General features: G+C 51.0%; 8 protein-coding genes across 8 annotated transcripts; 2 read left to right on the top strand and 6 right to left on the bottom strand.

Moving 5' to 3' along the window:
* Window positions 1–110: 110 nt before the first annotated feature.
* On the bottom strand, window positions 111–1,191 carry PpBr36_09386 (uncharacterized protein; the record flags this gene model as incomplete). The annotated part of the gene is made up of 2 exons (XM_029896507.1): window positions 111–916; window positions 969–1,191. 2 exons carry the CDS (start codon window positions 1,189–1,191, stop codon window positions 111–113), a joined length of 1,029 nt encoding a protein of 342 aa, XP_029744627.1.
* A 3,254-nt stretch (window positions 1,192–4,445) lies between these two features.
* On the bottom strand, window positions 4,446–6,182 carry PpBr36_09385 (uncharacterized protein; the record flags this gene model as incomplete). The annotated part of the gene is made up of 1 exon (XM_029896506.1): window positions 4,446–6,182. The coding sequence occupies one exon, from the start codon at window positions 6,180–6,182 to the stop codon at window positions 4,446–4,448; it is 1,737 nt and encodes a 578-aa protein (XP_029744583.1).
* Window positions 6,183–10,405: 4,223 nt separating this feature from the next.
* On the bottom strand, window positions 10,406–13,534 carry PpBr36_09384 (uncharacterized protein; the record flags this gene model as incomplete). The annotated part of the gene is made up of 1 exon (XM_029896505.1): window positions 10,406–13,534. One exon carries the CDS (start codon window positions 13,532–13,534, stop codon window positions 10,406–10,408), a length of 3,129 nt encoding a protein of 1,042 aa, XP_029744629.1.
* A 680-nt stretch (window positions 13,535–14,214) lies between these two features.
* Window positions 14,215–14,694, top strand: PpBr36_09383 (uncharacterized protein; the record flags this gene model as incomplete). Its single annotated transcript, XM_029896504.1, has 1 exon — window positions 14,215–14,694. One exon carries the CDS (start codon window positions 14,215–14,217, stop codon window positions 14,692–14,694), a length of 480 nt encoding a protein of 159 aa, XP_029744582.1.
* An 888-nt stretch (window positions 14,695–15,582) lies between these two features.
* PpBr36_09382 (uncharacterized protein) lies at window positions 15,583–16,852 on the bottom strand (the record flags this gene model as incomplete). The annotated part of the gene is made up of 2 exons (XM_029896503.1): window positions 15,583–16,570; window positions 16,674–16,852. The coding sequence occupies 2 exons, from the start codon at window positions 16,850–16,852 to the stop codon at window positions 15,583–15,585; spliced, it is 1,167 nt and encodes a 388-aa protein (XP_029744625.1).
* A 2,085-nt stretch (window positions 16,853–18,937) lies between these two features.
* On the top strand, window positions 18,938–19,563 carry PpBr36_09381 (uncharacterized protein; the record flags this gene model as incomplete). Its single annotated transcript, XM_029896502.1, has 3 exons — window positions 18,938–18,962; window positions 19,051–19,219; window positions 19,410–19,563. 3 exons carry the CDS (start codon window positions 18,938–18,940, stop codon window positions 19,561–19,563), a joined length of 348 nt encoding a protein of 115 aa, XP_029744608.1.
* Window positions 19,564–21,100: 1,537 nt separating this feature from the next.
* On the bottom strand, window positions 21,101–23,337 carry PpBr36_09380 (uncharacterized protein; the record flags this gene model as incomplete). The annotated part of the gene is made up of 4 exons (XM_029896501.1): window positions 21,101–21,373; window positions 21,501–21,887; window positions 21,991–22,407; window positions 22,531–23,337. 4 exons carry the CDS (start codon window positions 23,335–23,337, stop codon window positions 21,101–21,103), a joined length of 1,884 nt encoding a protein of 627 aa, XP_029744626.1.
* Window positions 23,338–25,055: 1,718 nt separating this feature from the next.
* PpBr36_09379 (uncharacterized protein) lies at window positions 25,056–25,829 on the bottom strand (the record flags this gene model as incomplete). Its single annotated transcript, XM_029896500.1, has 4 exons — window positions 25,056–25,064; window positions 25,125–25,169; window positions 25,253–25,378; window positions 25,503–25,829. Coding segments are annotated over 4 exons (507 nt in total), but the record flags the coding sequence as incomplete, so codon positions are not given.
* Window positions 25,830–25,873: the final 44 nt, after the last annotated feature.

The following is a 25,873-nucleotide window of genomic DNA, read 5'->3' as shown; positions in this document are numbered from 1 at the left end:
GACCTGCCGTTGACAAAATGACTAGATGCATACGAGAATTATTATGTGACGATTGACGAGCTGCCCTGTAATGAAGAATTGATTAAAATGAGACTCTCATCTGGTTGAATTTACCAGAGACCTAGAGTTGGATTGGGGTAGGTGTATTGTGTTTCCAGGTGACCATGATCCTCGCCAGGGAAGGAAACCATTCTTGAAGGATCGATAGAGACATCTTCATGGAAGAACAAATGCTGCTCTAGAGGTGAAACAGAGTTTCGTTCTGATGATGTTGCCGTGCTGTCGGTCTCGAGTGAGTGAATGATGTTCATGTCTACCATAAGACTGCCAATGTCTTCGTCTTGAGGCAAAAGCGCGGATATCGCAGCATCCGGGTCATTGATGAGTGTGTTGATGAAATGGTGGTTGTGATGACCGTGAGAGACTTGCGTAGCTTGTGAGACTGTCGAGATGGGTGAAGTTCTGGTCATAACGGTGACAGAGCTGTCTTCCATGTCTCTTAAAAGCTGGGCACTATTCTCAAATGGAAAGCCACCTTGAACGCAAGCGCGAAGCAACTCAATCTCCGTAGTAGGAACCTCAAATTCGTCGACGATGTGAGGGATTGCTGACTGGGAAATCTCGTATTTCATTGCAGCATCATGCGAGACTGATGTTTCTGCAACAAAATCGAGTTGCCAATTGTAGCGTCTGAGGTAGTCGCAGGGTTTCGTAATGCCCAGAAGCGGGCAGGCAACTCGCAAGAATCCACTCATTGCCATGCGACCTCTTGTAGTGCCTGCAAAGTCTCGAATGCGAGAGAATACATTCGCCATGAGAGTCCATCTTGATTTGAGTGTTTCCTTTTGCCAGAGTAACGTAATGAAGGGCGAACGCTCTTTCTGCGGTCTATCCTGAAAGATACCGGCGTAGTAGGCTATACTGCTGTCAGCACAAGCTATGACTTCTTGTTCTCAGTATTCACTCACATCGAAATGCCATAAATCCATTGACCTTCTTCTTGTTTTTGCTCGTTACTCCCACCGCTCTGGGGCTAACGGGCAACTCCCGCAGGCGCTCTTTCTCGTCATTAGCTCTGAGCAGAGAAGTCAGAGTCTCTTGGGGAATCAGCCTGGCGATGTCGTCAGGCGAGAGACTGGCGATCATTTGCCGAATCTTGTCTCCATTGGAAACACTTGAGGGAGGTGCCATCGTGTAGTTTCGAGACGCCGTTGGTTCTCAGTTTCAAACAGATTGAATGTTAGATGTGTGGACAAAAAATAATATGAAAGAGGAAAGATTTCAAAAGTTAGTCCGGGTGTCAAGCGAGATTGGTGGGGCGTTGAGACAAAGAAAGCTTTATGGAAAAGGATTTGGCGGATTTTTTTTTTTTTCTTTTTTGGAATGGACTTCATCCCTTGCGTCTCTCTCATGCTCGGTGTAAGTGAAAGCTGAGCTTGGCAGATGTCCAAATAAGGTTGACGTCTGATGGGCCATCATCCACCGTCGAGCAGGCCCCCACCGTTTGCACCAGCCAAAATGGGCTGCCGCCGGCGGGCTGTAGGGGTGCCCCCACCCAGGCCGCACGACCGCCAACTCCTACTCGCCAGTCCCTGGCTCGCCCGCTCCCAAGGGGGCCCGGACCCCAAACTCACCTGGTGCTCACCTCAACCCGGAAAAAAAAAAAAGAGAGAGAGAGAGAGAAAAAAGCAACCACCACAAACGACAAGGCCAAAAATTGCAACCGGGCAAACATCAGAAATCAAAAAAGAGGGAGGCTGGGGAGGGGTAGCCCTTTTTTTTCCCTCCCCCACCAGTGGGGTCACACTTTTGTCATGGCCTTTTTTTTTTTTTTATCTCTTTTCTTTTTCTCCTTTCCCTCTCCTCTTGCTGTTCTGCAAAGTGGGGAACGTAAACAAAATCCCCCCGGAGCACGCTCCGGGCCTGTGGCGCCGACAACAGGGATAGAGCCACTTGCTGGAGCAAGCTGAACGGGGACTCAGTAGAAAGACGACCTTGGCGACAGCATTAGTTAAAAGCTTCCCCAGTTCTCGGGTGTTTGGTCAGACGCGGCGGCACAGCTCGTGGGCTTCCCTTTTAGACCGGGTGGGGCTGATGTGGCTTTACTGCAAGGACTGGTGACGGCTTCCATATTTGTTTTGTCATCTTACTACCCTAGATTCGGCACTACAATCTTGGCGTTCCGTCACTCGCATCAGGATGGTTGGACGTCAGACGTGCTGCAATCACCTTTAGTAGATTGGTTTTCGCCTCCCGGGCCGACGTTGCTCAACAGAACGGGGGCGGTTCATGGGTTGCACAAAACGGATGCCAGAGTTGCTAAATGTCCCGTACGATTTGGTACGATAGCGAGGTAAAAATGGACGCAAGAGCAATCAAAAGTCCGGGGAAGAGTGCTGTTGGCTTCAAAGGGTCGGTGATTGCCAGCTTGGCTTTCCCCATTTGGAACGAAGCAAGGGAACGAAAAATGTGATTGGGGGTTGACTATTTGGCCCCCAGAATGTCCCACCCCTGTCTGTTGTTATCTCTGTAGCCTGGACACTTCAATTCCCTTCTCTTTTGAAGATGTTCGGGCATGCTGCGTTTGAATGATTTTCATTTAGCCATCGTTCCTGAAGAGGAATCTGCGACATGCTGTTTCCGTAGCAGCACGAAACCAAATCTTTGCGAGTCTTTGTGGCGTAAATTCCACATCTCGTGGCGTTCCCGGGGTTCTTCTATCAATCTTCTTTTTTTTTGCAATTTGCGAGACATTCCAGTTTGTCACTCGCCTCGGGCCAATCGGCATAATGCAGGCAGCCTCCCCGAAGCCGGCGACACGAGATTCTCGAAGATCAAAGACAAAAGAACCTGCATGAAAGGGGGAAAAGAGAAAACCCCCCGGTCGTTTGTCTCGATCGACAACGTGAGATTCACAAAGAAAAAAAAAAGAGCCACAAGACCATGCAACCATCATCACAAGTCTGGAACAATTTGTCCAGGTTCCAAAGAGAGAGGGGGAGGGAAAAGACGCCGCGGGAGCAGACCACCACCAAAAAAACAGTGTCGTCGTGATGCATAAAAAGAGTAAAAGGGCTGAACAAAAGGTCACCGAGAATAGATGGCTTTCTAATTAAGACGTAGACTATATCCCAAACAGGCGACTTTCTGCTTTCCTCTCTGCCTGATTTTTTTAGTGTCTTTCAGGTGGAGGTTATGTTTTTCTAGGTGAGCGCACGCTAGAGGGGGGAAGCTAAGAAAGAAACACAAAGAGGAGGGGAAAAAAAAGCAAAACATGAGCCAGCTTATTTTCCCGCATCCCTTGAGAAGCGCCACCACAGCTGCCGCCCCCCATAAACGCCACTTCTGTGCTCCCTTCCGATCGTTCGGGTCTACAAAAAGAAAAAGAAAAGACATCGGATCATGGGTTTGTTGGTTTGCGGCAGGACAAAAAAGAAGAAGAAAAATATAACCCCCAAAAAAAGAGGAAGCTTCATGCATTCAAGCAACCCTCCAGGAAGGAAATCATCAGCCCTACGGTACCCGCCCGTGTACCAAATACGTAGATGTATGTGTCCAAGGTACACAGAGTAGACAAGAACTCCTGGCAAAAGTTCCCTGCATGTGCATCTTCTGCGTCACGTCTTGAGTCAAGGAAGACAAAAAGATACTTTCAATTTTTTCTTTCCTTCTGCACACCAGACCACCAAGCCCCAAGAGCCTATTCTTACCTTTTGTGCTTTCTCTTCCCCCCCTTTTTTTATGTTCCCGTCCCTGAATTGTGTTCGGTTCAACAAAGATTCCCCCTCCTGCAAATCCCGATCATATTTTGTTTTCTGTAATTGCGGTGCCCCTGAAGCTGCGAGCCACTCTGACGTTCTTTTTGTCCTCCTTGCAATTTTGCAGCAACCTTCAATTTCAACTTTCTATCCCTGCGTCATACGACAGCTCCCATGTCAAGTTTACTTTGTCGATCAATTTGACAAGACGAATGCTTTCACTCACTCCTCTGCCTTCTGTCTCTCCTGTTCATCCAAAAGGCCCGCATAAAATGTGCAAGGAGGGTCCAGATCCCCTGTCTTTTGTAGCGTGTTCTTGCCTGTCTGGTCGGGTCGCTGCGCAATCACCCCACTGCTTTTACAGGGGTGGGCCTCGGGACTTTAGCTTGCCGCAGAAATGTTTTGTGCACTCGGTACAGCATCATGTAGTGTGGAGCCGAATTTCAAGTCATTGCCCTGTTGTTTGCTATCCTAAGGACTACGCGATATTGGGTATCCAAGAGAAATGGTTTAAAAAAAAGATTGAGAAAGACAGGAAAGAAAAGACCGAAACTAGCCCCGTGGATGAAAAACACATACGAGCCGCTAGAATCCTCGCAACTTGGCATCGGTCAACCCAAACAAGACCACCTCCAGCCGTTGTAGTCTACACAACCCCGTTGGCAAGGCGTTCGGGAAGCTCAATCACTAGTCACCCTCATAGCTGAGGTTCCAAGGATCATCGCCCTCCTCGCTGGTTGTGAACCAAACCTCTTCGTCGGTGGTCTCGTTCCAGTTGCTTCCTTCCTGCTCGTCCGAGTCATCAAAGGACCCTTCCACGTCGGCGTCGTATCCACTGCTTTGGAACTCGAGCTGTTCCTCAGCATCCTCGTCGGTCTCCTCATCCTCCTCATCCTCAATCTCCGTCTCTTGTTCCTCCGTGGTGTCAGGCCCCTCCTCTGGCGTCTCGACGTCCACCTGACCAGCCTCCTCCTGCTGCTCCGTCTGCTCGCCAGACTCTTCCTCATCATCCACCTCCTCGTCCTCGCCTTCATTCCCCTCCTGCTCCTCGCCACCCTGTGGCTCCTCGTCTTCATCTCCGAGTATCCCCTTGAGGACCTGCCAGAGCCGCTGCTCCCCCTCGACATCTTCACTCCGGCTCACCCCGGAGGAGATCCCCATCTGCTGCCTGTACTGCTCCAAGGTCTTACCGAACGCAGCATTCCACTCCAGGTACGCGTCGACGAACCTCTTGAACCGCGGCGTCCAAAAGTGCCTGGCCCATTGCTTGTCGAGCTGGTCCTTGGCGCGGAGTGCCAGCTCCGATGGTATATCAAAGAGCACGTACGTCTCCTCGGGCATCAGGCCCGCCAGCTCGCACCCCAACCACGTGATGAACATGGTCATGTCGCAGCCCAGCGGCCCCGTCTCGTAGGCGGCGATGCCGCTCTCCCAGAACAGGACGCCGCGGGCAGGTACGATGGGCCGCGCGGCGCCCTCGTCGTGGATCCGGAGCAGCTCCGCCACTGCCCAGCGCAGATACAGGTGGCGCGGGTTGGGCCGCCAGGACGGGCTCATCTTGAGCTGGCGGCCCTCGGCGCCAGGGTAGTTCCTGGCCATGAACTGGACAAAGTCTGGGTGCACGACCTTGGTCATCCAGCTGCCAGGCGTGCGGCCAGGCACAAAGGCGATGATGCCCCAGTCCCAGAGCTGCGCCCACTCCAAGCACATGGGCAGCGACGGCATTTCCGAGGCTTGGCCCTCGGTGGGGTACTCGTCCGGCAGCAGGCCGTCCTCGTCGCCAAATGCCTCCCACAGCAAAATGTCGACGCTCCTGACCTCCTGGACGTAGTGCCAGCCCCCGCACACCACGCACCATTCCAGGTCGGGCAGATGGCGTCGTAGATTGCTGTGGAGCTGCCAGTCGAGGGTTTTGGCTGCCTGGCGCAGCGGCCGTGCGCCATTGGGCCTGGCTTGGTAGGCATAACCGGCCGGGTTGGTGTCGCGCGGCTTGTAGGGGGTGACATGGTAGTCACCCTGCAGGTCCCGCCAGCGGTGAATCCACGGCTGGGTCGGGATGGTAGTGCTGCCATCCAAGTGTTGCACTAGCGGCGGGAAGTCTTGGCCCGCCATGACCTGGCGCAGGATACGGACGTCCTCCTCCAGCTCCCCGATCTCGCGGCGGTTCTCTTGCGTGCGGTTGGTCTTGCGCAGCGCGTCGAAGAGAAGCACCGCCTGTGCCTCGAGGAGGACGTTGTTGGCTTGGTAGAACAACGACCGGCCTACCGGCCCTGACGACTGCTGCTGATGTTGCCGCTGGCCTGATCCTCTCGGCTCGTCCGGCCGCTCGTCCATGTGCTCTGGTGCCAGTGGGGATTCCCCAAAAAGGATGAAGTTGTTTTCCTCCCTGTTGGGGTGGCTGATCGGGGCCTGCTTGCCAGACATGGTGTCGTGATTTAGTAGTATATAAAACTTTGAGGATGTGTTTCTGATGGAACCGGCCAAGTCGACCGATGTTGTGTATCAAGTCTTTTGTCGATAGAAAGCTTCGAGCTTGGCAGTACACAACGACTTGCTGGTGTCAGTATGGGTGATCTTTTGCTTTGAAAAGATTTGGTAGAGCAGTTTGGTTTATACCTGGCAAGTTTCTTGATGATCTGAGACTTCTTGGAAACAATTGGCAGAGTCTTGGAAGGGAGGATCGGGTCCTATTTATACTGCGACGGGGTTGATACTTTCCAGTGAAATTCTTCTGTGGCGAGATGCTTGCAGCAAGAATCAAAAGCTTCTATAGAAGCTTTTGTGTGTACATGCGTTCTTGGAGGTTGGTGCATGAAGCTATTCGGAGTTTGTTCTGATATTAGTAGGCACAAATCAATGCAAGCTTTCCCAGCCTCTTCTTCCGGACGCCCGACATATATCTACTGTCCGGCAACCGGCATCAGCGTGACCATCCGAGTATGCCTACTAACTTTCTGATCTCGGCGTACCAGGGGCAACGAGCAATCTTGATACATCCATAGGAGCTTGATTTGCTATGAATGGGTAGTCAGCGGTATGCTCATGCCACCTATAGTGGCTGAACCGGCATCAGAGCAAATGAATCACTTGGAGAGGCCTCCACTACTGAGGTCAACTGACCCATGAGGGTTCTTCTTTTCTCCCTATGCTAGTGCTCGGCTGCGCGATCAACTTCTTGTTCACTTAGTTTGCTTCCGACTTTGCCCAAGATGCCGGGCGCCGTTTGCTGGAATCTCGATAAACTCTACAATTGGCACTGTATTGCTATATCACGGGCAGAGTCGTGTCCATGCGGCCTTGAAACGATCCTAGAGATGGGCAAACACAGTCAGGGGCTTGGGATAACAGGTATGCAGTGAGCCCGAGCAGGAATTAAGCCATCAAGATGAGGGGGTTTTCGAGGCGAGTGAAGCCAGGCTTGTTTGAAATCAGGCCCATTGAGGTCAAGGCGGTTGTGATTGCATTTTCCCAGAGCATCAGCATCATCCTTGAAGGGGCCAGGAGGGCGAGCTGAACATTAACACATGTCCTCGTCAGCGAGGCCGCCAATGTCGGTGCCGCAAAGATGAGGCTTGAGTATAATCTGGGGAGGCTGGGGTATCTCCAGATGCAGCTACTAACGCTTCCCTACATCCAAGTCGACAATTGGGGCAAATGCCGCCTCGTTTCCAGATCGGCGCTATGCAATGTTTGCTTTGAATTCAAGGAGGCCTCTGGTTTGGCTTCTGCTTCGATGTCTTCCTTCTATCTCTTATTAGGGAGTTGATGGGACACGTGACGGGAGTCCGTCACATCGGCCGAGCCCATCAATGGTGACGATGGTTCGGTCCCTTTCGGTTGCATGCGAACGATCTGACCCAGCTGAAGACCTTCATCAAGTTTCCTATCTCTTGTCTTGCTGAAAAATAAAAGGTGGAAATGAATCTCAATCGGTAACCTTCCTGCGTTTGGCAGCAGTACCGTTGGCAGATATGTTGTTGATGGGGAATATGCTTGGACTCACACCCCCGAAACTGCTATTATGCTGGAAACAGGCTGCCCTGTTACGGAGCGGATTGAGAACAACGCACCAATTGTTGGCGATGCCATGTCTAAGACTGACGTGATTGTCATTGACAGGCTGCTGATTGTCAGGACGCCATCCGACGGGCCCGAGATAGTACCATGTAGCCCGTCGTGCCTGAGCCTCCAGTAACTGATATTGATGATAGACGTGGTATCGGTTGGACGTGGGAGCTCGGTGGTTGGATGAGAATGGCGAGCAAAAGATTAGCTGATCAGCCTCCATGAATTCCCGCTTGTCTCTTGGCGGTGTTCTGGAAAGCAATCTTTGGCATGAATGAATTGGTGTCTGATGGAAGTGTCCAGAGTTGGTGTAGGAATCGCTGGCAATCCGAGGGCCAGCCAGTTCATGTTGCAATGAAGCCTTTGCAGAGTTTGGAGCTGGTTGAGAGGGGGGTTGAAGGACTGTGTCAGCCATTTACTGTAATATGCGAGGAGGACAAGAGGAGGATGAATGCCACTGGGCATACTTGTCTTCTGCAGTGTTCTCACTGTTCTAATCGGCCGAGCATGTTGCTTTGCAATGACTCGGGATCTTGTCTGGTAATGGTATGTTAGCATGTTGCTGCCCATAATCTTTGGTGCTGTATACTTTAAATGGTGCCAGTCGAGACCCTCTGATTATACTCTCTTCTGCTTTGCGTTCTGTCAATCCCTGCCATGTGAGCAACAAGGCCGAGGCATTGGTAGAAAGGCCGGAAGGAATATGGAAGAACGAGTCTGAAGGTATTTTAAGGGATATTTGGAGATCAAATATTTGCACACTTGCAGCGTATCTTTGTAAATCACCTTTGAAAGTAGTCTTGGGCTTGCGAAGCAGAATTCCGGGTCATTCGCTGCGACATCCCGTGAATGAGAGAAAGCGCGTTACACAAAGAATAAAACCCAATCATATTTGTTGACATTGCCTTCATGTAGATCTAAATTAGGTAGGAGGCACCCCTTCAAGGACATGACTGCGAACCATGGAAGACAAGCAGAGTGGAACAGAGGCAGTCTACATGCTGTCCGGTCTACCCTTCCCGTTTTATGTATGGTCGAGTCGGGCTTTCATTCAGCCAGTAATCGCTTGCCCGAACTGCGATAGCTGCCTGATGTCCAGCATAGAGACCGCAGCAAACCTTCCAAGGTACTGTAGGTGGATGCCTACTAATTTGCCATTGGCATTGGATGCTTGGGCTTGGGGCCGTCCAGCTACGCCTTTGTCCCAGCTGTATGTCCAAAACCAACCAGGACGAAAAGCGATTTTGATTTCACACGCCGCATAGGTTCAACCACCACCAATTTTCCTTTCAACCAGACGCGCCTCTTTATTTCTTATCAAATACTTAGTCTCTGGGAGGTATTGTTCGGGCCATACTCAGCCAGGGGTCGTTGCTAAGCAGTTGACTGGTCTCTGCCAGCTTGCAGCATGGGATTGGTGGGATCGAGGTTAGGCGAAAGCCAAGCGTGTGCATAGTTGATCCGAACAATCTCGAAGAAACGGCAGGGACTCTGTTGCAGACTGCCACTTAAGCCCCAAAGAAGTCTATACATCTGGCGATTGCTGACACAGCTGCTGCTGGAATCCATGCGCAGGAAAGGCATCACAGCGCCAAGGTATGTAAGAACCATTAACAGCTTTATGAAGCCACGTCCTCAAATTTTTCTGACAGTGCATTTTTTCGAGGGTGAGCAGAAAACTAAGCCTTTCACAAGAAGATGTCCCGGTCGTGTAGGCAGCGGGGGGCCTAATTTCGCCCGACGGCCAGAAGGCGATCGACCGGCAGGCCAACAAGATTGAGGCAGAGATTGACACACCAAGAACGTCAAAGTAGACGCCAATACGTCCTGTTACAAGGTAAGATTAGACTCCAGCAGGGACATCCAAAAGCCTCGAGAGGAGGCTGCAAAATTCAACAAGGATACCCCAAAGCCAGATGCATCCGGAAACAAAGAGATCTGCCCATCAGCAAGAGCAAGGCGGGTCGAGGCCGTGAGGCACTCCCTGGTAGGGCACGGGGATGGCCAATATGTTTCCTGAACAAGGCTTCTTAGCGGTGACAGTGGCAGAGTGTGCAGGAAGGGCTTGGGTGGCAGCACCAGTTGCAGCATCTGTTGTGGTTCGACACGGCGGATTGCGCAGAAGAAGTTGGCTAGTAGGAGAAAGGCCGGGAAAATCTGGGCAGCAAGGGAAGAAACAAGACGGCGAGGAAGGCAAGAGTAAAGACAGGGCTGGCAGAAATGGCAAGGTGAGGGCCTAAGCTATTTCATCTTCTTTCATTTCAAAGTATGGCGCGATATGATACAGCCGGAAGAATAGCTCGGTACAGCTTTCAGGGAAAATTCCTTCGGCTCTGCATGCTGTATACGTGAAATGCGGCGTGATCAATGTTTGCCTCGAGTCTAGCGTTGAAGGCTTGAACTCGGCGAAGGAATAGGCTTCAACTTGATATCTGAGTGATCGCTAAAAATCATACTTACGATCAAATGATACTTGATTCATATCATGAGAACAAGAGTGAGAACTAAGAAAATACAATCGAAGACCCAAAAATAGCCACTTGGACAAATACAGCCTGTGAACGCACTTTTCAACTTCTGCATCATGACCCTGACTTCTCCCGAGCCTCTTTGATCTGCATTTCCAGATCCTCGGCTTCTGTGAATCGACCTTGCTGTTTGTATATGGCTGCCAGGTGCGCCATACTCGAAAGAGAATGGTGATGCCCCATACCTAGCACCCTCACCCGAATCGCCAGCACGTTCAATGCAATCTCCTCGGCCTTGGCCAATTGCCCATCCTCCAAATACATTGACGAAAGGCTGGTCATGCTAGCCAGCGTATGATGGTGCTCCAGGCCAAGCACCTTCTTGCGCAATTCCATCACCTGCAACCCGAGCAGCTCCGCCTGGGACAAGCGGCCCTGGCTTTGGTACGTCGAAGACAAGTGAGCCATGCTCGTCAAAGTCGAAAAATGCTCAGTTCCTAGCAGCGTCTTTCGTGCCGTCACAACTTTCGCCTGGAGTGCTTCGGCCTCGTCCCATCGACCCTGGTTGTGGTAACTGACGGCCAGGTTGCTCATGCCGCTAAGCGTGTGCGGGTGGTCTTCTCCCAAAGCCCGCATGCGAGCCTGCACCACCTGAACCAGCAATTCTTCTGCATCCTGATACCGGCCCTGGTTGTTGTACGTGTGTGCCAGGTTGCCGATGCTGAGCAGTGTGTCGGGATGCTCAACACCGAGCACTTTCTTGCGCGCAGTTATGGTCTCTTTGCCGAGCAGCTCAGCGCGCTCCCACCAGCCCTGACAATTATATAGATAAACCAGGTTGCTCATGCACACAAGGGTATCTGGATGCTCACTGCCTAGGACGCTCTTTCGGAGTTTCATGGCCTGAAGCTCGAGCTCTTCTGATTCCTTCCACTGAGAGAGGTCACTGCATGTCATAGCAAGATGACTCAGAGTCGACAGCGTTTCCGGGTCCTCCTCGCCTAGAATGCGGCTCTGAGAGTTGAATGCTCTCAATCCAAGCGCCTTGGATTCCTGGAACCGGCTTTGTGCATGGTACGTCAGAGCTAGCTTGGCCATGCACTTGAGCGTGTCAGGGTGCTCCGGCCCTAGTCTTGTTGTCCTGACTTCCATCACTTCTCGCAGGAATGTCTCTGCCTCTCTGTAGCGACCATCGCTGTAATAACACAATGCAATTTTCCACTTCAAGTTGATCACGCTGGTGTCGTCTTGCTCGATGAAATTTGACTCTAAGAGGCGACTTGCATGAGGTAGATAGACTCTCCAGACGGTCCGGTTTCTATGTTCATGATCCGGGAAGACTTCCTCCAAGCGTACGACTGCTTTGCGAGTCCAGTCTGCAAGAACGCCCTCCATCCGCAGCCAATTTCGGATCACGAGGTGGACGAGTCGATGCAAGTCAAGCGCCCCGTCCTCGGAGCGTGTTGAGATGAACGAGTAGGCACTCAGAGTCCCGATAGAATCTATTTCCTTCTTGCGCGATGGCCCAGGCGGAAGTAGCAGCTGTGGGATATCTTTGTGGTCAATACAAGCCATAAATGACATGTAGTCGGCGGCCAGAGGATCCCGTTGCTGAATCTTCTGGAAGGAGACCAGCCATGTCGTGGCGATTGGGTTTTTCATGTCTGAGTATCTCGCATCATCCCCAAACTCCTCTGTGAGGAGCTCAACTGTCTCTTGCTCTTGACAATTGACTAGCGTCAGGTAATCGGCCAGAGTGATCCCATTCTCATTGATGTACGCAGCTGCTTGAGCAATGGCGAGTGGAAGATGGGTAAGCCACGCAAGAATCGCCTTTGCATCATCTGGTTTGGAGGTAACGAGTTCCTTGCGGATGAGAAAGTTCTGTAGCATCTGCGCCGCTGTGCTTTGGCTGAGCTTGGAAACCTCAATCACATTCTGGTTCGCCAGCTTGACCGCGGCCCTCCTGTCTCGCGTTGTGAAAATGACTCTGCCTTTTTTGTGCTTCGGGATGTAGTCCATCAACCGACCAGACAATTGTTGGCTTCCTCCATCCGGCTTGTCGATCCACATGTTGATGTCGTCGGCATTATCAAAGACCAGGACCCAAGGATGTGCGTTGTCCTCGCTTAAGAAGCTCTGCACGAGCTTCTTAATGTTAACGTCCTTATCGCTGGGTTTCGAGATGCCAAGATGTCCCGCAATGGCGTGATAACCTTGATCCAAGCTTTCTACGGTGGTAGCTTGTACCCAAATTGCAGAGAATTTCTCTCCTTTATCTCTCAGCCTGTAGAGGAGTTCGAGCACAAGCTGGGTTTTCCCCACTCCTCCGAGCCCAGAGATGGCGACTTTTGTGAATTGTTCATCGCTGAATAGCATGCTGTGAAGCTGGTTGAGTTCAGAGCTGCGATCAGTGAACCGCGGGTTCCTTTCAAATGGTACGATCCATTGGTTGGGAGGGAGTTGAGGGGTCGATGCATTCTGCCGGTTTGGGTTTCTCGAATGCATCTCAATTTCCGACTGCAGACGACGGAGCGCATGCTCTTGTCCCTCGCCGTACATTGCCGGCATATGTATGTCGAAGATACCAAGCAGAGAGTACACACCATCTTCCTCACGTGTTGTTTGTCTATTGGCGGCCCAAGACATCTTATCCTTGATGGGGAAGAAAGCCAGGGGAGTTCCTCTAAGGGCAGCGACGGGAATTCCTGTGATTTCGGAGAGCAGCTTTTCCAACGATTTCTTTGAGCCAAGAAGGTTTCCTTCCCGGGAGTAAAATTCAACGACGGGGGGAGCCAGAAGCTCTTGCAGAGTCCAGCCTCGAGTGAACCACCGGCTTCGTCTTAGCTGGTTATCTCTGAAGTTCAAATCGTCGCTCTCAGGGGAAATAGAAACGTCGGTAAGAAACACGTAGCATCTGCTTGAGCGACGATACCAACTAAACATCGAATTGATGGCCTCGCTCAATTCAGCGCTACTTGACTTGTCGATGCAGCAGGTGTCGACCCAGAAGTATTGTAGCTTGTCTTTCTTCGTTCTTTCTCCGCAAAAATAGAGCTTGTCCAGTGGACGAAGCTGTCCAGTTGCGGAATTTGTTGTTACTGAATCCTTGATGTCTTGCAAGGTTGGCTCATGATCGCCTCGCCAGGTGTGAGACAGGATCGCGAAGCTGGGGACGTTGTGGCTGCTGGTGAATTCAATCAGGCTGAAGCTTCCATCGTTGTTCATCCGCAACAAGCGCATGTTCTGGGTTGTGATAACTTCAACAGATATTCCAGAGAATGGAGGAAATTTTTCGTACGAGGCACGTCATTTGAGTTGCTGGTGGGGTTGGAGAGCGGGCGAGCGGCGCGAGGGAACGAATTGTGAAACATCCATTCTTGTATCACAGGAGCGTGAGGTCTTCAATAAAAAAAAAACATTGGTGTGTTCTGAATGGTGTGCTGACTGCTGCGCCAAGATGCTGTTGGCGGCTACCTGAAAATATGCTCCTCTCCACCATTGGCAGACTCACCCGTTTTACCCGCGAACGTTGCGAAAACCATCGCTGGTGTTTTCGGAGCGGGGAATGCAAGAATTCCGGCTGCCAATTAGTGGCAGCAACAGATAAATACCTAGGTATCCAAGGTATGGATTGTTGGTCAGCAAAAAGTGTTAGGTTGTAAAACTGGGGATGCAACACCCATTTGGTAGTTATCATTTCTGTCTACTCGACAACTGCAGCGAAGTGCGGGGGCAATCAAGCCTCCTTGCCTGCGATCCATGAACGTGCCTTCCATTCTTGTCAGGCTGCAGTCGAGGTTTGAACCGCGCACCCAAGACCTTGAAATCGCGAGCGCCTTGAGGGGATGAACCGATCTGTAAGAGTGTCCTACAATCTCCTGGCTCAAAAACCACCAAGACCAACCTTTTCATCGCCGAAAATGGCCTCACAACAGAGCCAGGTCATATTCGCTCCCTCAGAAGAGGCTCCACGCGGGGTCAAGTCCGTCTTCCTCGCCGGCACAACAAGCAGAGTCGACGCGGCCGACTGGCGCGAGACGTTGATATCCCTCCTCTCCGACACAAACATCACCATCTACAACCCGTACCGCCCAGACTGGGACAGCACGTGGCGCGAGGACGTCAGCTTTGAGCCCTACCGCCAGCAGGTCGAGTGGGAGCTCGACAGGCAGGAAAAAGCCGACATGGTGGTTGTCTACTTCCACCCGGCCACGCAGGCGCCCGTCAGCCTGTTGGAGCTCGGCCTGTGTGCGCGGGTGCCCGGCAAGGCGATCGTGTACTGTCCCGAAGGGTACTGGAAGCGAGGCAACGTGCAGGTTGTGTGTCGGAAATTCGGGGTTGAGATGGTCGAGAGCATCCAAGGTCTCCACGGCGCTATCATGAAGAGAATGGGGTGCTAGGGGGTGATTAATGTGATCAGGTTTTTTTTTTTTTTTTTTTTTTTTTTTTTTTCTCGATTTGGCAGTGCGCATAAACTCGAATTGCTATTTGATTGGAATACAAATACCGGCTATTTTTTCCAGCAAACAGCTAGGAAATCAGAGTAGAATTTAAAACTCGTTTTCAATTGGCCAAACCGTCCGTTCGTGTAGTGCTGTTGAATAGGGGTAACATTGATCAAGTTGTGATAGTGTTTGTTGGCTTTGTTGCCAAATTGACCTTGGATAAACACACTAAAGCAGTGCGGAAATTTCAAAGTGGGGCAAAGTCCATCGTCATCAAGACCTTCCTTGTTATCCCGTCGGTCAAACAGAGACCAATCTAGCCTACACGTATAATATTGTGGCTTTTCATTTCTTATAAAACCTCCCGCTGTTTTAGGCAGGTGGAAGCTCAGTAGGGCATGTTGTGAATGGGAGGATTCGTATATACAGTCCTCTATGTCGCAGGTGTCAGCCTGCCATACTCGGCATTATATACAGCCCCTCTTTTTTATCCTTGCCCCTCGTTTTTGTTTGCTATCGTACACACTGACCGGGCTCTCCCTCAGGCCAGGTGCTTTTCACTTCTGTATTGGTGCCCGCCTTACCCCCGCTACTGCACATCTATGGTACAAGAAAATAAATAAAAATAATACAAAAAGGAAATATAGATGTGGTATACAAGAAGGTGTCATGAGAAGAGCAGATACTTATCATGCCGTGATATCTCCTGGATAGTGAAGAGAGTATTAGTAGATTTACAGGTCAGGGGACCCCCATGAGAGAAGCCCATTGCCGTCTTGAAATAGTACAGGGTGAAGTGGGTGTATGGTGAATATATGATCAGCAGTTCGTCAGCACGAAACCTCATCGCGCCTTTTGATCATCTAGCTTTGGCGCTTCAGGCTTGTTGAGCAGCAGAAGAATGCCCTCGTACATGCCAAACATGATGGCGGCGCTGGGAACAGTGCGCAGCAGGTGCGGCGTCAGCCCTCCCCAGAGACCTGCAACGCCCTCCTCTATCCACACAGTCCGGAAGCACTGGACCAGACCCGTGTACTTGGGTCTGCCGTCGGCCATGGGCGCCTGCCGGAGCCTTGTGCGTGCGACTTCGTGCGGGTAAGTCGGCACGGCTGCAAGCAGCTTGGCGGCTCCCGCGGCCACTACATTGCCTGTGTAGTCGACGACCTTGTCCCAGGTCGTCTTGGGCCTGCCACTGAGCACAAGTTCCTCCTCGCGTCGTCGCAGAGAGGCCTTCATCTGTTCATACAGAACCCAGTGGAGGGTCGACTCGGTCACGCCGAGGTACGAGGCACTCATGCCCTTGTACATGCCACGTATACCCTCATTGCGGAGGACCTGCTTGAGGCAGTCAAAGCTGTTTCGATACTGCCTGCCAGTGCCGCTGCGGGCCGCGGTGCTCTTGTCGAGCTGCAGGCGCGTCTTGATCAGCCATATCGGGTTCGTGGCGGTTGATGTGACGACGCCGGCCGTCATGGCTGACACAAAGTTGATCCAATCTGCTTCGATTCCACCGTTGAAATGGCCGGATAATAACTGCTTCATGTTGCCGTATGTGAAGAAGTTGATAGATCTTGCGGGTATAACGCCGACCAGGTTGGGCCCGAGCCCCTTGAACAGCGCACGCGGGCCTTCCTGCTTGTACACTGAACCCAAAATCGCGAAGGTCTCTCCTAGGTGGAATTGCATCATGCGAAACGGGCCTGTCAGACCGCTGAAGCTCTGGACTGCTACATTGCGCTGACGTATTTGTTGCTGGTAGAAGTCGGATTGCAATCGGGTTTTGAGCACATCCAATGGTGCCGTGAGGGCTGCTGCTGTCATGCCTCCTATACTGCAGAGGGGGGGAGTCTCTGGGTTAGCAGGGGTTTGAGGTCATACTTCCAAGGCCCTACAACGAGTGGCTAACAATCGGCGCATAGTATGGACAAACATACCCTCCTGCAACAAAATGCGACCACGACTTTGCAAAGTTCAGGGCCTGGGCTCCCTCTGGCCTCCTGATTGGTACGGCGCCCCCTATCTCTCTGGATTGGGCGAGCGGTGGCCGGTCTCCCCTGTCTTCGCTCCCATAACTCTTGACGAGAGTTGCTGTTGTCTGTGGGCTGTCCATCATTTTTTTGGCTGTCGTAGAAAGGGTGACGATATGCCGAGACTCCGAATGCAGCTCGAAGTTCTATGTAATTGGCGAAAGCTCGATAGAGCTTGAGCCTATGCTGAGCTCAAGCTACCTGGATAGACTTGACCAAGCTAGTGGCGAATGGCGGAAAAACTTTTCGAATGTGGTCGCATGCAGTGTTCCTGTCTAGTCGGTCGCTGTGGGGTGCATGCGCACACAATGATGCTTGATGCAGGATCAGTCAGATAGAAAGAAAAAGGTCCGATGCCTGCAGGTCTTTGGAGTATTGAAAATCTGAAGGAAGCTCGGCCGTTGTAGTGTTTGCTTCGACAGGTATCTTGGGCGGAGTCGCTAATGGATTGAGGTTGTGACGCGATTGATAATTGCGCCTCTAGTTCTGCGCGCGACCCAAGAGAAAAAAAGTGACAGAAAGTGGAGCCTCCTTTGGGGCCCCTGGGACCGATAAAGAACCGATAAGTAAGTGAAAGACATTTACACAAGCTATGCTTGTTATGGTAATAGTAAATGAGCCAAGCTAACTGGTTCATCCAATCAAATCACATCTGCAACTTGATTTTCGGCAGGTCCAGCGGGGCTGGGTTGGGTTATTCGGTACCATGGAGGTATTACCTACGTTGCAACCAAAATCGACCACTTCTACCCCTTTCTGTCTAACCGCATGAAAAGTCAGCATTCTTACGCAGCATGCCCAAAAAACACCAACAAAATCAATATCAACAAGTAATATCAACCTTCAGATTGGCTAAAAGAGCTCTGTTCAAGCACTAGAAAAGTTTTTACGGAGATAAAGTCCCGTTTTGTAACCTAGGACAAATAAACCCCCGCTTTTTCGTCCACCCTCACCGAGGAGAACATAAGCGCTATTTGACATCAGAAGGGTTACTCGACATAAAGCTCTCGTCGGCTAATATAGCACTGCGGGCGACCGGGTATCAAAGAAAACTTCCCCAGCCAATACGATGCAAAAACCTGCACTGGTCGTAGGATTGTTTGCTCTATCACACATAATCACTTTCATCCCTTGCTCCTCTTCAGTTGACCTCACAACCTATCGAATGTGTTTAAAGGACATAACCTTATGCATCCAGGGCAGTGTGTGGAGACCAGTCTGCAATACCCATTGGCCGTGGTATTACATCGTTAGCGACAACTTGGCACGCTATATACGGCTAGACGCGGCGACGCGGTAACGGGAGTTGATCCCTCATGCCCCCCACAGACCCAGCAGGTCATTTTCAATGGCTGTTCTGCGTCTGTAACACGTCAGTTCGGTGCAGCCGATTATCAAGTCGCATCGACATGCTCTCGGCATCGTCTGCTTACCTACATCCCGAATACGTACTCTGTATAGTACGACCTCAGTACAAGGTGACAAGATAACAACATGTATGCCTTGCCACATAGCGTGACTTGACTTTTTTTTTATGAACGCATCATGCCAACGAGCAATGCCGGCATGAAGTTTGCCTCGACTGAGACCGGTCAAGTGCGGAGCAGACGGGATCCGATCGAGTGACGAAGCAACGTACGACCAGTCGTCTTGTTTGGCCGCGTGGCAATCAGCCAGCACTCAGGATAAGTCGTGGTCAAGGTCCAAAATCCAGAAACCCCCACGGCTTCATGTTTGCCCGGGTGCAACAGCCCAGGACTGATGAGGGCGGCATGTCTAAATGTTGCGGCAGGGCGATGACGAGGAAAGATAATGACAGAGGTTGACCTCTATAAATTAGCGGCATCAGCGAAGCTTTCGTTTTGTCTCAATCTTCCTTCCTGTCTTTTTTTGTTGTGTTGGCGAACATCTGTCGAGAGTCAATATTATACATATCATTCACTTTTGAAAGTTACAAAGCCCCAACCATTGGTTTCTTCCTTCGATAGCGCTCTATTGTTCAAGAGAACGAACACACTTGCCTTTTAACATACTACAGTACCTCCCCTACCCCTAACCTGTCTTCACCGAGCACCAGTCTCCAGCACCTCACATATCCCAAGGCCCACCATAAGCGCCCTAGCTCCATCAATCTTAGGTTCTCGGAGCATATCCGAGCAATAATATCCACCATGTGCGACAAAACCTGGGAATGGCGTGAGTGCTCAAAGCCGTGCGAAGTTCTGTACAACAAGCAGGGCAATCGCCTTGTTTATCCCTGGCTGACTCAGAACGCTGCCAATAGACTACTGCAAGGAGCAGTGCGCGGATGAAAGCACCGTTCAAATCGTCCAGTGCAATAATATCAACTGCAACTACCGACGCTTCGGCACTTTTGATAGTGAGAAGGCCTGGCGTCCTTCGTACAACAAGTGCCAGAAACACGGCTACTACAACCCTCACGATCGCTGTAGGTCCATTTTTCTTTGATGTCTCGACCCCCTTGTCATCGTATTGAACCCGGTTTTCTGGTCCTTTTGTTCCATATCTGGCCTGCATGAATAGAGAAGCATGTGGCACTTCAAGCAAGTCAGGCTCGCCAGGCCACCAGGGTTGTGGATATGGTTGCGATATGGGTCTCTCTTTACGGGGCACGAACATCAGGGCCCCCAAATGGATGATGAACCTGCTGACCAAAGGCTTTACAACGTCTCGCCAGAAGCTCCACCCAGTGCTGCGCGCCCTACTGGGTTCTTATTCTACCGATGTTCAACGCTGCGAAAGGCAACGTCGCAGAGTGCCGGCGCTGAGCGAGTGATGGCCGAGAAATAAAACTTGGTGATTTGTTGGTGGCCTATCGTGTGCTGTTCCTACGGACATTTTTATTGATCGTACATGTACCCCTTCTCCACTGTTGTTCCTATGTTTCTCCGAACCGCTGATCTCGGGCAACTTGGCCGGCTGCTGGGATCGTGGCTCCCAATCTTGACCAAAGCCGGAAGCAGTCAATTTTACCCAGAAAGACCCCTGGTGCGTAGGGATGAGGCATTTACATAAGCGCTTCTCTACCAGGTATTCCAAAACCCCAGATATGCCGCAGTATAGTATCCAGTCCTTACCTACAATACTCCGCAATATATATGAGGCCTTGTGATTTTCAACCCTTTTTTGTACATCAAGTCGTTTTCATTTTCTACCGGTAGCTCACATCTCTGCTGCAAGTGACTGATCACTTTTTACAACATACGATGTTTGCTCATCGATTGTGGCAAGAGTTACTATAGCTCTGATGTTTGTTGCAGCAATCCCCTGTCTTGATACGTGCGTGTACGTACCACCTACCTATAAATGGTCCTTCCTCCTCGGGAATGAAACACACCTTGCACACCTGCCGCTTCTGCTCTGGTGCAGCCGTTGGTCCGAATGCGAGTGGACAGGACAAGGGGGGGCAAGAGCTAATGCAGAGGGTTTTGTGTCTGGGACCACTACTATGCGGATACTGATCCTGCACGGAGCTGTTGCGCCGCAGATTGCGCTCTTGCTGTACTCCCCCTGGCTTTTGTTATATTTTGCGTGCATGTTAAGGTATGATTGGATGCCTCACCATGTCCTGCATGGCTAACTTGATCAAACACCTTGCGTCATTTTTCCGTCTTTATCATGTCTGTTCCTGGGTCCACGTCGAGTCGGGACCTCCCCAGGTCTAGATCAGTGCCTTTTTTGTCGATTCTCTATCAAGTCTGTCTCTGGAGCTACATGAGATGGGGAAAAAAGGGTTGGTGGATATCAAGCCGGGACCATGGTACTACCCTGCCCAAGCCAAGGGGGAGAAAAATAAAAAGCAGAAAAGAAAAAAGAAAAACAAATCTTTTGTTCCCCCAAAGGTCCCACTAAAACACCTCATCAGTCATCATCATTCCTCACCGCCATGCATGTCCTCCTTAACCCCGTACAACAAGAGGGGAATAGCATGACCGGTTGAGACAAAGGAAATAGTTTGCTTAGAAGAAAAAAATACCGACAACCCTTCAAGTTCAGAAAGATGCCCGTGAAAAGAGGGGAAAAGAAACAGAATAAAAAAAAACGAACTGCAGTTCATCAATGGCCTGGTCCAGAAGGGTCTCATTCTGTCAGTAACCCGTGCACAGTGTCAAACCAGCCGGGGAAATCCGTCGACAGAGGAGACCGATCAGCTCCATGCCAAGACTGCTACCAGATTGTTATCGAGCAACCTTTCAGATCTGTTATCTTTTTGCTTTTTCTCTGATGGTCATATTCCACCACTTGCCTTGTTTTGCAGATTACAGGCAGGGTGGGAGACCAACAAAGACGAGGGGGAAAAAACAAAGAAAGATTTAGTAAGTGATGGCGGCGGCAGCAGCAGTGTTGGAGGCGCCGTTGCCGAAAGCGCGGCAGATTATCCTCTCCATGACAGCATACTCGAGCGCGGCAGCCTCGGCCAACGTCATGCTGTCGAAGCGGTCGTCGCGCGGCAGCTGCAGCTCCCACCAGAGGTAGCCAAAATAGAGATCCGTGTCATGACCGTAGCTCGTGACCAGGGTGCGCTCCTTGAGCGGGAGGGAGTTTACGAGGCGGGTCGTCTCTTCGCGGATGATGGCGATGTAGTACTGGGTTTTGGTTGTACAACAGTCAGCTGTCGGCTTTCCCTCAATTTGCACACAATAGGCACAACGATAGTGCCAATGATTGCAATGAAAAAAAGTTTGGCAAAAGAAAAGTCAGAGAACGACTTACCTCAATCATGTCGAGTGGAAAGTTGGCCTTGGGCGACAGCGCATACAGGTGAAGCCACGAGCCGGCGAAGCGCGGCAGGCCGTACTCGAGCCTCCTGGCCTCGGACATGTCGACGAGGGTGGCAATATTGTCCCTTTGCACCACGGTGAAGCCCGGGCAGGTCATGGCGGCGTGAACGAGACGCTTGCGCAGCGGTTCGTTGAGTATCTCCTCGTGGCGGCCGTTGGCGATGGCAGAGCTCAGCAGCCGAATGAGCGAGAAGCAGGCGTTGTAGATGGCGTGACGCTGGCGCAGAGTGATCAGCTCTGTCATGGGCCAGGGGAGCTTTCGTATCGTGCTGATCATGCACTCGTAGGGGCGCTGCGGGCAGTCGCGGGAGAAGGGAGACTGGTTTTATGGGGAGTTTTTGGATGCCAGTTTTAGTAAGACGCTGAGTGGAAGGCTGCTGGGGTTCAGCGATAACCCAAAAAGAAAATGACTAGGGGCTTACACGCTGCGGGACCTCGACATGCTTCACCAGCATGGTCATCTCCTCGTCGTTGATGAAGCCTTTAAAGTTCTCCCAGGGCTCATTGGGTTTGAACGGCTTGATGGTGGGTCGGATGCCCTCCCAAAAGACGCCTTTGGCAGATGGAAACAAATCCTTCATGAGAGCGCCCTGTGACGACAACTCAACTTCGATGGGGCGGTCTCCCAAGCGACTGAGACGGCCACGCGTGATGGTGGCCTGATGCTTGTCGACGGCCTTGATGGCATCTTGAAGAGTGACGAACTCGACATATGCATCCATGGTTTTGCTAGTAACGCGCTCCATGATGATATGTACGGGCTCGAGGTTATCATTGAGAATCTTGGAGTTGCGTCCTAGAAATGCGATGATCTCTACTCGGCGAGTGGCAAAAGGGATCTGTTGATAGTGGTTGCGTTGATGTGATGTTAGTGAGTCTTTTCATACTCCACGAGTCCAAACTTGGAAACTGATTTCTGCGACGACAAAGTGATAGAAGCAAGAGGCAGGGTCATCACTGACGTTCTTGAGCTTCACCACGCCATTGGTGCAAGCATCGGGTGCAAGAACACGGGCAGTCTCGACAAATGGAAAGTTGTTGCTGTCGAGTGCCTCGACGGCTGAAGGCCGACCGGTCGGACCAGAGGTCAGCTTGTTCAAGGCTTGCGAGCGCTGAGATCGAACATGCTCAGGGATATGATCGATAGTCGGACGAAGTGCCATCTGTGGCTGTACCAGTTGTTGATTGACGGGAACCACGCTCATCTGCGGCATGCCAGACTTGTCGTATTGTCCCGGGCTATATGTTTGGTTAGCCATTGGACCATGATTCTGCTGTAGCTGCTGTTGGAGCTGAGTCTGCTGGTACGAGGCCGAGATCCCGGCCTGGGTATGTGGAGTGTAAAGAGGGCCGTCTGCAACATTGTAAGTAGCCGGAGCCGCTGCCTGCTGGCTTGCCGTAGAGAACAGGCTGTTGGAGTCCTCATAGGTTGACTGGGCATCAAAAGCTGCAGTCTGGGCCAGCGAGGAACTGTGCTGATTATGGAGGCTTCCAAGAATGTTTGGGACTGACTGCGAGCCCGGGAGCTTGCCAACGGGATGGCGAACATCAAAATTTCCCTCTCCAAGCTTAGGGTCAAAGGGGGATGTGGTTGGGTCGAGGGGTCTGTTGGTGGTCTTCATGGAAGTAAAGACCACCTTCTTGGAGTTGGCTGCGTTGGCATCAGCGGCCGCAGCATTCTGCTGGATGTATTCCAAGAAGTTGAGCCGGACACCACCATCGGTGTCTCCAATGTCAGGAGACGCGCTTTTGGCCACGACTGCCGCCATCGTTGCTCGTCGTCTGTGAAGAAACCGGCTTTGCTAAGGACTGGGGTTGTCAACAAATCTGAGTTGAAACTGAGGCCACGGTCCGGGAACCATCTTTTTCAGAAGCTCATCACCAGAGCGTTTTCAAAAGACGATCACTACAGGAAAGTCAAAGACGCCTCAACAAGCAGAGTGACAAGAAAGGTAAAGAAAAGGGACCAGTGAATATCAGACGGATGAAGTTATATGATGGAATTTAGAATAAGAAGAGATGAGTGATTCATAGGCAGAGGGTAAGATCCAAAATAGAGCAAAGGAAATGAACCAGGAGAGAATATGATTATATTAGCAGTAACTTACCCGCAGAAAAGACGAAATGCAAAAGATGATAGCTTCCTTGTGCTTATTGTCGAGTGTCTGCTTAGGTTGTGGGATGAAGAAAAGAAGATATGTTCGGAACGGGTTTTGGTTGTGAAGAAAGTTACCAAATTTGAGAGCTGGTGACGCAGAAAAAAGAAGCTGGCAGTCAGATCGACCATGGCCGTGTGCCCATGTGTGAGCGGCCAGCCAGCTAGAACGACGCCAAAGTGGGCCACAACAAAGCTGTTTGTCGAAAACCGCAAGACTGAAAAGGCAAACACCGTATGCATGTAGTAGGTATTGTTCCGGAAAACTTTGCCCGGTAATACATCAAGAGACTCAACAACAAGAATGGAAAAATCAAGCCTACCGGTGACAAGTCTACTTTGACGCAAGGCTAGATTGGCTATGTCGTGGGAGTTACGATTTGAGGATTCGAGAAATATTACAAAGCCCATAGGAGCCAGTGTTTGTTCTTCTTTCTCTGATTTGGGCTATCCAGAAAGAAGAATGAGCCCATTCAATCCAGTGTGATAGTTACTTGGTCACAGTCAGTTTTGGCAAGATGCTCGGATGGCACATCGCAGAATGGTCAATGTCTCCAGATGACGACCTGGTATGAAGCAGACAATTGTTGGTCTCTTTGATAGATGCTAGCTGCAAGACAATGTGGGCAGGGCCCTGGAATCCCGAAGCATAGGGAAGCGTTTCTGGATGTATCATGAGCCCCAGGCGACCGGCGGATTATGCTTGTAGGTAAAAGGCCAATCCGCTACCAGTTCGCCACGCTACTCGTCGTCAACCTAAACTCACTTGACCAGCGCAGTCCTTGTGTAGAAGTCCCAGTTACGAATATAGAACTTCCTCTCCATCGAGGGAAATAACCATATTTGACGGAACTATCGAGTTCCCTTTCACCTCTACATCGATTCTACCTTCCTCACGCCAATTGCTGGTCTCTGTCACAGTCGCAGATCAACCGACAGAATCAAGTGAAACATCAATCGAATACGGGTGTTAAACCACCTAGCAAATTTGGCTCATGGGTAGTTTACTTTGTCGGCAGTGTCAGGGTTGGCTAATGAGTCCTGAGGATTTGCTGTTGTCGTTTGGATAAAGTGCGGGTGCGGTGGATCTGGTGCCGGCGGACACTTATACTTATCTCCACGCCACGCTATCTGGAGTAGTCAATGTCCAGATCAATGCCGCTTGAATCAATTGCACTCCACAGAAAACCAGATTTCGAACAGGGTATTTCTCAAGCAATTTCTTCATAATCTTATGGCTTATCTTTTTCCCCATTCAATAAGTGACAAGAAATCATGTTTCCGCCAACAACGCCAGTAACAGAGACTCTCGACCGTGCACAGTTTTCGCAATCAGTCGAACTGCACCGTAGTTAGCATCCATGTACACAAAAAGGCGGTTCGCTAAAGGAGCACACATACCGGTGTTAAGAAAGATTCGGCCACAAATCTTGCCCTTGCGTTCAGCTAAACGAAGCAGAACCCACAGTCAGTGATTGCTTGATATGCATGTGGTAGTCTCGATAGAGTTGCAGGAATTGCCAACTTACGAAGAGCTTCATCTCCGAAATCTCTTTGTCAACCTCCTCCATGAACTGTATGATGAAATCAACCAGCTTGTGCTTAAGCATCTCTTCCGTGTGGAAGTTGGTGATCAAGAAGGAAATGTCATATCCCTGAAAAGTTGAGTGCAATCGTTAGTCTCTGTTGTACCACCAAACCTCACCCCCTATTTGCTTTGACGCTGCCCCTGCGACGGTCCCTCCTCCTCAATCTCTGCCTCCCCCTCTCCATACGCACCTTGATGGGCTTCCTCCTCAGGATAAAGAACGATTCCGCGCGCTGTGTCAAGAAACGCGTAAACTTGTGGACCAGGATGTGCTCGATCTCGTCGGCCTGCTTGATCTTGATGCTGATGCGGACGCTGTTGATACTGGGCTCGATGAGGACGCGCTCGTTTTCGTTGCGTGCAATCGTCAGGGGTGTCAGCAGCACCTCGGGCGACGTTTGCGCCTCGATCTCGGGCACGTTGTGCCTCTCCGATGCCTGCGACGCAAAGTTGGACAGGCAGAGCGCCGCCGTAAGGCTGCTCCGCACCGCCTGGAGGTACGGTCTGAGGGATTGGGACTATATTTGGTCAAGTCGTGGTTTTGTGTTTTGTAGCTGTCAGC

This window comes from Pyricularia pennisetigena (genome assembly GCF_004337985.1).
Source record: "Pyricularia pennisetigena strain Br36 chromosome 7 map unlocalized Pyricularia_pennisetigena_Br36_Scf_8, whole genome shotgun sequence".
Taxonomy (NCBI): Eukaryota; Fungi; Ascomycota; class Sordariomycetes; order Magnaporthales; family Pyriculariaceae; genus Pyricularia; species Pyricularia pennisetigena.
This window is presented reverse-complemented; position numbering and strand designations above follow the sequence as displayed.